This window comes from Bombus affinis, chromosome 12 (genome assembly GCF_024516045.1).
Source record: "Bombus affinis isolate iyBomAffi1 chromosome 12, iyBomAffi1.2, whole genome shotgun sequence".
Classification (NCBI taxonomy): domain Eukaryota; kingdom Metazoa; phylum Arthropoda; class Insecta; order Hymenoptera; family Apidae; genus Bombus; species Bombus affinis.
The window spans coordinates 6,811,704-6,826,602 of NC_066355.1; the positions used below are offsets into that span (position 1 = coordinate 6,811,704).

At 36.1% G+C, this 14,899-nt stretch overlaps 2 protein-coding genes across 10 annotated transcripts in view; one reads left to right on the plus strand and one right to left on the minus strand.

The window, feature by feature from the left end:
* LOC126922637 (immediate early response 3-interacting protein 1-like) overlaps window positions 1-6,868 on the minus strand; it is an 85,072-nt gene extending 78,204 nt beyond the window's left edge. Inside the window, exons 1-3 of one of the 8 annotated variants that reach the window (XM_050735436.1) lie at window positions 3,895-4,100; window positions 1,306-1,407; window positions 1,057-1,231 (exon numbers count right to left, since the gene is read on the minus strand). In XM_050735436.1, the coding sequence (XP_050591393.1) occupies window positions 1,176-1,231; window positions 1,306-1,407; window positions 3,895-4,021 (285 nt within the window). In that variant the 5' untranslated portion in view covers window positions 4,022-4,100 and the 3' untranslated portion in view covers window positions 1,057-1,175. Of the gene's footprint in view, window positions 1-1,056; window positions 1,232-1,305; window positions 1,408-1,609; window positions 1,846-2,156; window positions 2,303-3,894; window positions 4,101-6,783; window positions 6,799-6,853 lie in introns of those variants that run through there. The other 7 variants (XR_007712864.1, XR_007712861.1, XR_007712862.1 and 4 more) reach the window with 7 other exon arrangements.
* LOC126922554 (6-phosphofructo-2-kinase/fructose-2,6-bisphosphatase-like) overlaps window positions 1-14,899 on the plus strand; it is a 114,566-nt gene that overhangs the window by 75,125 nt on the left and 24,542 nt on the right. The window contains exon 6 of one of the 2 annotated variants that reach the window (XM_050735249.1): window positions 11,359-11,562. The exons of the other annotated variant lie outside the window; for it this stretch is intronic. Coding sequence (XP_050591206.1) covers window positions 11,359-11,562 — 204 coding nt within the window. The remainder of the gene's footprint in view (window positions 1-11,358; window positions 11,563-14,899) is intronic. 2 annotated transcript variants of the gene reach the window in all.

Below are 14,899 nucleotides of genomic sequence, written 5' to 3' on the forward strand. Positions count from 1 at the left end.
AAATTGAGTTGTTGGTAGCTAATGACAGAATGCAAAGTCAACATGACACTTGTTTATTGATTGCACGGAGATGTGTATGTATATATGTTACTTCCACCCCGAGAAAGGGAAGAAGGGGAGAAAGTTACGAGAAAATCATTGGCTTCCCGCGTGCGTCATCGCGTCGTCTATGAAGATACGAAGACAAACAGACATGAGCATCCTGTCCAACTACTTACACCTCACACCAAGTCGAACATAATTTACAGTACGTTCGTCTGTTGATTTATGATTTAAATTATGAGTGAGAGAGTACATTCGAAGACACTTAACGGAAAGAGACGTCCTGTAGCGGAAGTTCGCCACATCTCTTCACCATGAATTTCCCCGTACTTTCAAGAATAAAATGTAAATGACTAATTGAGAAAATGAAACAAGTTCCGAGCACGTGTCTTGAGTGAATAGAATTTCGAAAAAAAAAATAAAAGTAAAAAGATATTCAATTCTTTGACGATTCTCCTAACGAAATATGAGATTTTCAATTGTTGGCGTCGATAAAAAAAAAATGGAACTAAATTGCAACTTACAGTTACATGTTGATGTCGCATGACAAACTTCCTTTTATAGAGTTGATGTTGCAATATGAATTTCGACGGTTGTTTCAAGTTTATTTGTAGACATTGGCAAAATGAAGTAAGTAGATGCTGTTTAGTGTAGGAAAAAGCAGATGTTTAGAGCAGATGGAACAGGAACTGCTAGATAACGTGGAAAGAAATATTCTAAAAAGTTCGAAATGATGAATGATATTTTAGATAAATATTTAAGTATATATGGAAATATATGTATTTTGATATGATAAAAGGTTTGTTGTGTATTACCGCATTATCGTATGAAGAATTTTTTGTCTTCACTACGATGATTAGAAAAATATGTAAAACGTATCCAACATAATTAAACAATTGGAAGCTTATAAAATAATATAAAAATAAATAAGAATTGATATAGATAGAAACAACATATATAAATACTGCTATCTTTTAAAATACTTGCAGTACAAAAATATGCTGAAACACGATATAATAAAAAATACTTTACTCTTCGATACAAAGGTAAAAATAAAAGAATGTAATTTTGCGTTTATGTACATCACTTTTCACAGCTCATTGTCCTTTTATTTACACCATCAATCGTTTCTTTCACCCAAGCACCAGTTTCACAATTATTGTTACGATATTTAGGAATATCAATGGAACTGCAACAAACAACATATTTCTGTTATATTTAAATTAATTATCAAACGAATTAAAATAATTTGTTTGTAATTACTTCGTGCCACCGTTCGTATGGACCTAATAAGGTTCAAAATTTGTGACTTTACTGTAGGAGGTTCTCCGAAGCCTTGAACATTTTGCCACGACGCCCAACCAACTGTAACAATGTTTAAACAAAAATTATGTAATATATTCCAATATACAAGTAAAAACATATACATATGATTTATATATTTATCATACTACGCGATATATGTAAATACAATAGATAACATAACCTACAAATTCTTCATTTCTATGCAGGGAAAAAGTTCAGTATAAAAGAATAATACAAACAAAAATATGATGATATTGTGTACCTTTTGCAGGAAATCTTTCTTCGTTTAAAACGCAGATCGCATTCAAACACAACATAGTCGCTTCAAAAAGTGTCCAAAGTGTAAACGCCACATTATATCGATATGATGAATGATAACATTGAGAATATCACGCAGCGCCACTAGCGTAGGGAAAGGTAAAACAGCTTCATACGCATCAAACAATCAATTTGTATTGATTAGGAACCGTCCTGCCATCTTCCGTGTTCAGCTGGAAACTAGCAATTAAAAAAGTGGCGTTATGCGGGAAATTTGAATTAAAATTTATTTTTACTATGTCAAAATATATTTAGAGTAATCTCGAGCGATTTAAATATCGCTCGAGATTCCAAAAATAAGATAATCTTGGATTTCGTTTTATCGTTAACGTTTTACAAATGCTTGCAAAAATAGTACTATATGGAAACTAAGAGCCTTAAAACGATATTCGAAAGAATCGGTAGACTTTACAAGTAACTTAACAACGCGATAATACAACGGATGGTTGGGAGTATTATTCTATTTATAATAATTGAACGACAAAGCGCACCTTCTTGGCACTAACGCTTTTGGAACAGGAGTACGAGTGTTTCTAGACGATTCGACGCTCTCTTCTCAATTGAGTTACGTTAACGATTCATGTGTGCCGATTTAGTTATAGAACTTAGAGTTCATTTCATGCTACCCTCGATCGTTCATGACCTCTATCATCATTTTATCACGCGCCGTTCGTGGCACACGTTTATCACGTGTAAGGAAATTCGTGGATTTTAATATTCTGATATCGTTTTGCGTATGCAAAGAAAAGTCGGAATCTTCCATATCGTGATGAAAGTCACGGACGTATTTGACGTGTGCAAATATCTTTCTTGTTTGTAGACGATAAGTATTCAGCAAAAGCTATGCTAACTCACAGCCTCGAACAAGTGTTGTATTACTGCAAAAAATTGCAACACAGACTAAACTCGCGTCGGCGGAAAGTATGCGTGAATCACGTGTACCAAATGTCACGTTTATGCAACTGTAGAAAATATTGCATTATGCTAGGTTTAAAAAAAGTTTGAGACAAAACTATCATTAATTTCAGGAAAAATTTCCAACCTGTACAATGCACGTTTTATTTGGCAACAAGACAATATAGGAAAATTGTTCCAAAGCCAATGTTTCCTCGACTAATTTAGATCTTCCACGAATTCATTCAAATCATTCATCATCCCCTAACAGATAATAATATTTTTCATATACAACGATAACGACTGCCTTAATTTTAGCTATCTATATAAATCACAAGATACTCTGATTCATTTCTCCAATAATTACGCAAATCGTATGATTACAGATCTTCTGTCACATAAAAATGTGTACTTTTCAATAAACTAGACGCAGCAATAAACATACATTATAATCAAACTTATAGAATCAATTCTAAGAAATCGTATGATTCAAATCCACATCAGTGTGCGAACTATTTCCATAATTTATGCCGTATTAGACTGTACCTGCTGCAATTTCACAGGGTAATAACGCGTTACCATTCACCGACTGAATTAAATGACGCTGAATGTGAAGTACACGAGTCTGACCGCTCATGTTCGCTAAATATCATCGGAGAAATAGAAGAAACAAACGTGGACTTTGGTCGGTTAACGAACGAAGAAAAATGAGAAGGTCGATTTGTGAACGTTAGATACCGATCAAAGCAAATATTATTTCAATCGTCGCATAATTGCAAAAGAAATGATATTCAAAGCTTGCATCTTTTCATCCAAGTAGATTGTAAATAATTATCATTTGTTATTGCAATCCTGTTTTCAGTCCGAATCATGTATTATCTAATCTATTGCCTGCAATAAATAATACTTGGGTGACGTCGAAACTGTTACCCAGGAAGCAAGAGTAAAATGCTTAAGCCGTGCAATTATGAATTACGTGATACGTTACGGTAACAATTAATGAGGCATAAGGTCCAATGATGGAACGAGAGGAAAGAATGATTCTGGTATCAGTTCGTGTGAACTGAAGGCGTGTACAATTGTACACTTAAGAACGAAATTCTATGTTGTCATCGTTTCAAGAATTAATACGTTAATGGTCCAAATTAGACTAGTTTTTATAATACAATGTCTAAGTAATGTCTATAATAATGTCTAAGTAAAGCGATTATAGTTAATCGACCAAAATAAACGTAAAGAGCACTATAACGGTGATTCGAATTTGGTGGAACGTAGCTCGCGTCTGTCGAAATTATAGTTGAGACATTGTACGATGTTATATAATAAAGATTCTACCAGATTCCTCCATGACCGCTGTTGATATTTTCACGCAGATTTGTAAAATATTATGTAAAAAGTCGCATTGTCTAAGGTTGCAGTGGCCCAGTAAATATCGACGTTTTGTCCTCAAACGTAAATACATTCGACGTGTCCCCAATATGATTGCTGTATACTAGTAGTGGGGTAAGCGAATCGTTGATTGGCCAGTTTCAACAGAGGGAGCCTACCAGGTCCGGCTCGATGTTGCTAAAAGCTGCAGCAAATGGGGGAATATCAGTCGCTAGTACCTCCTCGATCTTACTAGAGACGACCGTTTTCACTTCACAATTTTACTTCGTTTTCACTTTGACTTTTAAACACTTTCGTATAACTTCAGTTACAGAACGTTAGGCGGATTTGCACGCAACATACAGTGAACAAAACATCAACAAACGCAGAGATTAGAATCGGACAATAGAGAGTCGACAGTTATATTCGAAGGTCTTTGGTGGATAAAATTAATCTGGTAAACCGGTTGTACGAGAACTGATTCTGCAGAGGCAACTCCACAGATTGTCCGTGTGAAACCACGTTGTCGTGGGCGGTAAAGGGAGAGAAAAGGAGCTAAAAAGGGTAAGGAATACCTTACATATAAATATACATAACCAAAGCAGAGTTGAAGTGGCGGCGAGAAGGGAACACCAGTGTGCTGGAAAACGGTGAGGCAGCACCGTGACTATGTAAACTACTAGCATATACTTGTGGCAGCGCGTGCGCAGAGTCGGACAACGTCTGTATCGACAATATTTATAAAGGTACATCGTAACGTGATAGATAGATCGTCGACGATCAAACAATCGAGGGTAAAAGAAGATTTAACCAAAGAAGAGGACAAAATCGGAGAACTGGGCTTTTCTTCGAGCATAGGCAAAGAAGCACGCAAACTGGCTCCAGAGGTGAGGATCAAGCAAATTGGAATGAGGGAGGACCTGTTGTCCATAATACGGCACACAAGTAGCGATCATTTTTCGGAAGAACTCTAGCCGAAGATTGAGCAGCAAAACGGGTAAAAAGGAGACTAGCAATAGACCACTGTTTCCGAGTATTTTATACAAATAGAGGGCTCTTGTTTGCTGGATATTTCAAGCAAAAGCGTTACCAGGATCACTTTCATTCTCTTCCTGTAATTATCGACTTCTCGACTGGTCTACCTATTGACTTGTGTTTTCCCGAAGGGAAACCAAAGACCCCAATTTGAATAGTTCATCGTCGGGTTATGCCCTGGGTTGCCGCCTGTCTCGACCTGTTGGCGGCACCGATTCTGGGTTACTGTCTGGCCGTGAGGAAACTTGCACTGCAAGCCGGCTTTTTCCAAGAAGAAACGAACAAATCGATCGTAACACAAGCGGTGAACGCTATCAATACGTCGACTATACAAAAGGAGACTGCGCCGTGCGCTGATACGATGGCACCAAGCGTCGAAGAACAGCGCCAAGGTAAATCGATTAAATGGAACACTAGTAATATGAGTTTCATCTAATTGATATTATTTACTCGTACAATCACACCATGTTCGATATATTCGATAGGTAACGATGTTATTGAATAGCAATTCAATCGGTAATCAGGTTGCGAAACATTCGATGGGAAACGTTATTTATTTCTTATCTATCGAAAACGAAAGCATCGGATTACTCTGCGTTATGCAATGCAACAGTCATCATAAAAAATTGCATGGAAATGCAATATGCAAACGAAATTAAAAAATGCCACCTGCGGAAATACCGGATGAAATAATGGCTTTTTTCATCGTTTGTTTTTCTCATTGAAACGCATTACGCTTTTTCGCTCGTTCTCTTTGAATTTCTCGTTTCGTGTCAGCTAGATCTTTAGCTATTACACCGAAATTCCCACGAAACCAGGCCACGGTTTCACGAATCTGTGATCTCCACTTGTAATAGGAGTGGTGACTATAAATAAAACACGATTTAAATAGATATCCGTGTCGTATGTTCGAAACGCGTGCGACGAATGAAAATTCAGCATGTAACAAATAACTTAAAATTGATAAACTTGTTGTTTTCATTGAACTCGCATGGAAAATGAAAACAATAAACAAAGAAAGATTCACAGTATAAAAACGAGGAATCTGTACATAGATTTGCACTTGTCGCGCTATCTGAGAGATAAATTTATCGCGAGAGGTAAGTTTACGGCGTCTAATAACGGAGGTCTGTCGCCTAAAAAGTTAGTATGCATTGATAAAAAATATTTTGTCCTTTTCCATTTATCATCAGTTCAGTCGGACCAATTAGCGTGCACCTTTCAAAGAGGCGTTTCTGTCGCCTAAGGTTGTCCCCGGTTTTCTTTTAACGACGATAAATTGCGTGTCAATGAAAAACGCGACGGGTACAGTCACACAGTTCGTAAAGGCAGAAAAGATCCCGAAGGTCAGCAGGAGTCAGAGATGTAAACGAGAAAATTATGGTAACGACATGGATTATCATGATCCCTGCAATTATTGTAATCTCGTCGCAGGGGAAAATCGTTTCTTAACCTCTTGCGTTGCTACTATTTTTTATAACTATACATAATTAGCTATACGCGATTAAAAGATTCAATTATGGGAACTTTGCATTGCGTTCTTTTTGTATTCCTTTCATTTACAATTAAAGTCTCTGTATTCACAAGTGTGTCTGGATATAAGAAGATAAGGGGTTAATCAATACTGGAGAAGATATTGCGTGGTTCCATGTTTCTTCTAAACGTGGCCTCGAGCACAAAAGCTGTTATTCGTGAATGAATGGAGATTATTCAGTACCAGTCACCGAAGGACATCGAAATATCGTTTAACAAATTCATCTTATTGCTATTCGTAGTAACATAAATTAAGCACAACAAAATTATCGATGAGATAAATTAAACCTTCAGGTATCCTCGATCTTTGAATATTAATATGTGTCCGATATTTTTAAATCTGCAATCGGCATCGTACCACATAGAAACTTCACTGATATATTCTAAGACGCGCTATTAATTTCGTTATTTAATTGAACTTAAACATAGAATTATTTGAGACAACGATGTCTTTTGACAACGTGGATATTGCTGGTAAGAATTCGTTACACGTTCCAATGTTTACCTCGCGATAAACCGTGAAAGAATTTAATGAGACAGAGGAAGAGGGAGTGAGAGAGGGAGGGGAGAAACGAAAGGTAAAATTTCTTCAAGGATATCCCATGAGAGATATTATCTTAGCTCGTGAAACGGGAATGTGCACATTGCACATCGTACAAGTTGTACGCCAATAAGACTAAAAACTCCACGATCGAGGGTGTGTCCCTTGTGTTTCTTTGAACTGCTACTTTCATGATCAGCCGTGCATGTAGTCGTTACACGTGCATTATCATCAACACGCGCCAATTATTTATATTGTCCTTGTAGATACGCACAGCTTATAAATATACAGTGGGAAAAAAGTAGCTGTTGTCAGCTGTGAGAGAGTTGTATCTTATATCGTAATACGTTTTATACTCAGTTGACGCAAATGCTCCTTATCTCAGAGCACGGTGGTTTCTTATCAAAAGTTTCGTTTCTTTTTTCTATATCTCAGTAACTAAACGATCGTACCAGGTCCCACGAGTATCTCATCTTATCAAACTCAAGTGCTTTCGAATTTTATAAAGCTTCAATAATTTAAGCTCCTCTCTATCGTAAAATTCTGACAAGAGTTTTCGAGTACGATGAGTTCCAGAAATTGTCTTGTTTTATCTAGTTCAAGTAGCTGTCAGTTCAATTTTTCTTTTTCCTTTTTCTTTTTTTTTTTTTTTTTTTAACGAAATTCTGTGGCAAATTTGGTGAAATGCGATGTAGTGGTAGCTGCCGTTACAGCGCATGTTCCGATGCAACAAAATGGTTTTCTCCACAAGACCGATTATTGATTTTCTGCCGCTGAGCTTGTTCTTATCCTGCGCATGACAGCATATGGAAATGACCGTGATGAATCTTCGCGAAGACGTAACGCAATTTTCATAATTAATTACTGTATTCTGACGTTACAAATTTCATTGCCATTTGTTCATAGATAAATAAATATTATCGACACGATATTCCATGGAATAATTTAGTATTCACGCATACGTTGGTAGCCGTAGCGTGGCGAGAGTACATGCGTTGTTACAATTCAACGCTTGAATAATAAATCGAGTGACGACACGTTTCAGGTCAACGTACCAACTGTTAAAGCTGGTTTCATGGGGATTCTCGATAGGTGATAGTACATCGTTCGGTATACGCGAATGATCGGTATTGATCGTGTATCGCGTGCAACAGCTTGGTAAATACGACACTCGAAGCTGCACTTTGAATTATAAAACAATATACATACATCGGTATATCATCCGATTGTTTGAGTTGAAAAACTTCCGTTTTCAATACGTTTTATTTTTCAAAGCGAAACGTGCGATTCGTTTGTATAATCTATAAACGTGCATCGAAGCTCTTTTATCCACGGATCAAGGGGTCTAATTCGTAATTATTTTGTTGACACGCGTTAAGTCGAGAAAAACAGACACGCAAATAAAAATGAAGACAGATATAGCGAATGACGAAATCGTTCCGTGGCGTACGTGCTTTTGCTTATGGTAAAAAATCTACTCAGAGATTCGTTAAATTAGTCCAAATGTAATGACCTTTATCGCTTTTCGAGCTTCGATTATTAGGCACAAGGACATGCCGATTCGAAACAACACGCGATAACGCATATTTCTATCGCCATGTCGAATTTCGTGAACTCAGATAATTCGATAATTCTTACTCCATTTCAATTTTTTATATTGTAAACAGCGAGTTAATTATAACGTTACAGACAGGTCGTCGTACGTATTTTCGTACTTGAACTTTAATCCTGTTTTGAACTTTCATTCTATACACCGCAATATATTGCGTACGATTACATATCGATTACGAACGACTACACGATATATTACATAAATTATCGCATGACATATAGAGTTTTGGAAAATATAGCAATCAAATACGTAGATCGCGGATATTTATACGGTTCTGAGAAATATAGAAAAATCCAAATAATTACACAATCATATAAAACATATATAAAAATATGAAGGTGTTTGAAAAGTTCGCAACATTTCCGAGAATTGATAAGCTCTGTAATCGATTGCGATAAAATTTGAAGGGGTTAATTTATACCTTTTATAGAGATTTCATAAATTTAATTTATATGAAGCAGTATTGTATTTTATATTCGATAGAATGTCAATTCTACGAAAATACATTTTATTTGAATTTCGCTACGAACTTTTCAAATATATGAGCTATAAAATTGCTACATTTAGCGAGTGAAACAAATATTTCTCACAAATATTTCGCATGAATATCCGTATTCCAAAAATGAGAATAGAATAAGTCAGAATGTCGAACAAACAAAAAACAAAGTTTGTTGTTGAGATTAATACCGCGAAAGAAGCGGCAGTCGCAAAAGTGTAGCCAAAAGCTCTCGAGCATGAGGAGAGAATTCTAAATATAAAGTTCACCAACGCTCGGTTTTTAACGTGGAACCCAACAGGAAGGCATCAGTACTCGGTTGAAATTCGCACTCTGAAGTTCGCGAGTTCGTCTAGCCGGTTGTGTCATTGAAACGCATTCTTTATTATTGATTCGTCATTAGTTGATTGTCGAACAGTGTTGTTAACGGTACATTGTAAAGAACATGTGTGTGATCGGTAAGGATTATTCTTCCATCGATCAATAGTGAAAACGATTTTAATCTAAATGTACGGGTAAAAAGCAGAATGCTCATGCAAATGTTGCACGCAATATAATGCTCGCGTATATCTTTTATTTTCACTTTTACGTTCATTGTTTCGTAGAAACCTAAATATTTCATTCGACGAAAACAAAATAAAAATTTAAAACATCTTGTTCATAGCGCGCGAGAAAGAGTTCTTTTGTGAATCGAAGATGCGTCGGAGGGAAACGATAATTTTCTCACTAATTTCATTCTTACTATTATACGATCACATTGTTCGATTTTCTATCGAATTACGTCACATACGTTCACATTGTTAACGATCATTCGACTGTTGGCTGGCTTAACAAACTAGCTTGGCACCGGGTCAGATCTATCATAGTCGTTTGGGTGCATCTTTTAAAATTAGTCGTTATTATTATATTATTATACACATAAAAATAACCGGATGCTACAATGAAATGCCTTAGAAAATATCTGACTTCTATCGTAATCGCGTATTGGCGTTGGTAAATTTGTTCACGATCTGTACATTTATACTCGCGTCTTTGTTGCACAATCCTTTGTCTCCTTGATATTTATCAATGGCCATACGTCTACTCATCAAGCAAGTGAAAATGCAATTAATTACACGAGTATCATAGATTCTGTTGCTTTCAGAACCCAAGGATAAAATCACAATAAGGACGTCGGGGATAATGAAGTCTCCCCGAAAATTCTCAGGGGTTGTAATCGCGATGTGCGGTTTACCAGGTCGTGGAAAAAGCCAAGTGGCACAATGCCTTTCGCGCAGACTCAACTGGAACGGCGATTCCACTAAAGGTTGGGAATTCTGTTTTGTTTACTGCCAATTGCTACACTTAAAAACGAAACCTGTTCATTAAATCATATTAGTCATCTTAAATAAGCGGTTTCGTAGTATTATTTCCATTCGACCAACAATTATCTGTGTCTCTTCTTTTTTTTTCCTTTTTTACTTCCTATTTTGTGGTTGTATTATGTGTACAAGTCACGTGTCTGATCATTAATTCGTTAGTTTTTCATTTTTCCCGTTTTTGTTTTCAACACGGTCGTTAAGAGGATTTATTACATACGCTAAATAGACTTGTTACGTAAATCAACATTTGTGGCGCTTTGAACAAATTTTAATTTCTATTTTGTAATATATTACATTGTGCTCTTCCTAATTTTTACAACCTTATAAAATACTACAAATAGATATATTCTCTACATACGCATATACGTATACCAGATGGGGACTATATAACATGGTGGAAAAAAAAAACATTATTTCATATTGTTCCTTTGTGAAATGCTAAATAATTGTTCTATGTTATTACGTCCCGGGACCTATTTATATTTCATGTATAAATAAAACTATTCTTATATATTTTATACTGCATTAATTTCGTCATACCATTATAGTAACGATGGTAATAATAAAAAATTTATAATTACAATACGAAGTTGATGTGTACTTATTAACCGTGTACTATAACGAAACTTAAATCATACCATGATTTGAATATTATATCGCAGGTCTACTTTATTAAAGTTTATGTTTAAAATTAGCCATTGTTCCCTGACTTTGCATAAGCTAGGTTTTAATGCTTTGGGGACCTCGATGTACGAACCATTCTATGACTTAGGCAAAAGTCTATATACTTTAGTATATAGTACATAGATAGCGTATATACCTTCTACATCTCTAAATCAATGCTTTTGCGTAGGAATTTGCATGGCGCGATCAAGATAAGCTGCGCTATCGTTATCCATGGGGAGAAAGCTACATCGACGCCATGCACCGCGTGGAACCGGTTATTGCTGAATTACAGAGATCCAACAACATCTTGGTCGTGTCTCATCAAGCTATTCTGCGCTGCATCATTGGCGTTTTCACAGATAAAAAACCGGGAGAGGTGCCTTACGCTGAGGTGCCACTGCATACCATCATCCGAGTCAGCAGCCAGGGTTGCAATTACAAGGTGGACTTCTGCAAGTTACCCATCGAGTGCATAAACACGACTCGCGTGAAGCCGAATAATTGTAGCGCGGACAGAACCGCGGACGATGCTCTGCTCACAGTCCCAGCACATTTCGACATACCGGATCCTTGGCGAAATCTTGGCAGCGGACCCATTCTCGTACAACAACACTGAGAAACCGCTCGGAGATCCAGGATCATGTCGAAAATTCGATGTCTGTTTGTTTGTAAGCCCTGGAGCTTTCAGCAGTGATGTCTTCTTGGAATATTTTTGCTTTTGAATTCAGGCAGGGGATGAAGATTTGAAATATCATGCAAGTATGGATTGAATATATTATTAGTACATATATATGTATAAGTAGATCGCTTTAAGGTATCTTTAAGAAATACAGATTCGATGAGACGGAAGATGATGATATCGGAGTCAATTCTAGATAAATAGATTGGATAGATCGCGTGAAAGAAACGACACGTAAAATCAAATAATCGTTATCGAGACTGGATATTTATTTCTGAAATTTTCATTTTCTCATGAATCCCGAGAAACTTAGGTCGTTTCAACTTTGACTTGTTTATCGTCGAGTTCCGTTACCTTCGCGGGATGTACTCCGATTGTCATGTTTTTCCTCGTTGATTCTGTTCCCATTGGCAATAATTTAGTATCCTACTGCTGGAGCCCTCTATACGTTATGTTTAAGCAGTTTAATTTTAATAATCATATACAAGTCAAATGTTACATTAAGTCTAATATGTCGCAGATGACTATCGCAAGAAATATTTTAATTGTACATCGTAAAATTCAGAAAGACAGGCAATCTTTTAAATTGTAAGAATGCGAAACATGTCTTTCGTATTAAATTCTATTTCAAAATATTGATATAATATATACAACGAACACACGAAAGACAGTTTTTTTAGTATTGTACTATTTATAGGTGATAGAATTTTAGATTTATGTATTTTCGTTTGCCTAGTTCCTAGCACAACGATTGTAAGCCTCAAGATTTGGACGATATTAGGATTTTTATTACTGTAAAGTACAATTGAAAGATACTATATCGTAGCGTTATATAAAGTTTGACTATAAAACGGACCTGATATCATTGTTAACAAGGAAATAACGAATATTGTATTTTTCGAGTGTGTATGAGTGTTCGAACGATAGATGTATATTTCTAGGCACAAAATTAGCGGTATACTGTGCTACGGTCTCATTAAGAAATGTCAAACATTCGAGCAAAGTATTTTTCTCTACGAAGGAAAGCGCGAGAAATAATCAACAGAGGCGATTAAGAAAGAAAAAAAATCGATATCGAATGGTGCCTTCTTCTGTCGATATACTGTTACGTTTCACTTAGAGTTATATTCTATCTCGTGGACCGCATAAATATGCATAATATTTTATTAGGCATCACGTGGAAATCTCCGAGCAATCCATTTATCCAGAACAAGCTCGAGGATTCGCAAAATGTGAATAGAATAAAAAATAAATAAGCCTTACGGAACTAATTTATTCTGAGATGAACTAAGTATGGCAGGGGGCAAATTAATTTTCTATACAAGTATACAAATGGCATAAGTTATCTAGTCCATTCATTGCTGAACATTCTGGCGTTCTTTCTTTTCTCTTTTGCTATGCGGGAATCGACATAAAAAATTATACAGCGTTCTAAATGTTAAGTCGTATTAATACCTTTTAAACTCCTTTGTTTGTTTGTTTCTTAATTGTATATTGTATTTTCGAGCTATCGCGGGGAGACGCGGTCGTTAGAATACGCGTCAACGGGAATCGTAAATTCCCGTTACGATTAGAATAATCAACACCACGAATAGTTCGATCCCCGTATTTCGGTTAGGACAATCGGGGTAGTTGTTGCGGTATAACACTGGGAGTCACAGAGTTATAATAATGTATATTTCCAACACTTTATACAATCACACAAAGTAGTAACGCCGTTGATTAAGATACAGATAACGAAAAGAAGGATTATTCTTAGATGAGAGAAGAAGAGCTATAGGAGCTCTAGGCTCTTGAGAGCTGTAGGAGCTGTCGGACTTCTGGATACTGTGAGAGCGGTAGGAGACTCTAGGCCGTGTAGGCCTAACATAACTTCCGCAATTAACATTCAATGACTCGTGTATATGACTAGAATGATTCAATAGAAACAGGTACAGCTTTGAATAAGTTTGACTAGATAAAAAGTGATTATCAAGTAAACTGCGAACATGCATTTGTGAGAAATTTATGAACGTACGTAATATGCAAAAATATATAAAGTACGCAAAATAGAGTAGTCGTTAGAATATTTAGTAAAGCAAGTTTCTGCTTAGGTTGCATTCCTTCAGCAGTATCCATAAAAATATGAATTTGAATAAATATTCGCAGTTTACTATTCAAGACCCTGATGGAAGCTTAGACAAAGTCTTAACCACAAATCTTAAAAAATCAGCAAAAGTACAAATATTTCATAAAGTTTCACCATTGTTTCAATGTGAAACGACGAGATTCAATAAAATCCCGTCAGTATCCATTTTAAATGCCCGACCTCATCAATTTGGCAGTATAATCTCTTTGTTTACTCGCCAAATGGAGGTCCAAGCTTCTCAGCATTCTGTCTTGAATCTCTGAGGCACGAAAACTGTTACATATCGATTCCGGTTTGTAAACCAATTTTAAAGAATTATTATTTTCTATGATAGTAACAAAAAATCAAAATCAGTAAAAATATCGATTTCTACGTCCATTATGTTTTGATTCTATACTTTGTACGGTTCTGCCTTCTTTACATTACAAAAACAATATTTAAAAAATTGTTTGCTAATATCATAACTACATCACAAGATATTTGTTTGTTTCATTATTGTAGTATCGGAAAAAAGGACAGGATTAGGATAATTTAGATTTGTAAAATTCTCCTAATACTATTTATTTAAGATAAATAAAAATAACAGAGATTAATTGGACAGAGAACGATAAATGTTCAACTTGAACTAAAACACAAAAGTCTTATTCCACTCAAATCACTCTCGCGTCTCTTTGTCTTTTCTCGTCCCATCGAACACGTGTTCCGAAACCCCCGTGGCCAGAGTCACGCAGGCTCTTTCCACAAAACTATCCACTTGAAAGGACCGTCGACACATTGATGTACTCGACGGCGCCGCGGCTCTCGCCACTTTGTATACGGTTCGGCCGATATCTTAGGCCTTTTGCCCACGATACTACAATATTTTTAAACGGACATATCGTAAAACTTGCTGACAAGGGCTAGTTGTCATGTCAAATCTTT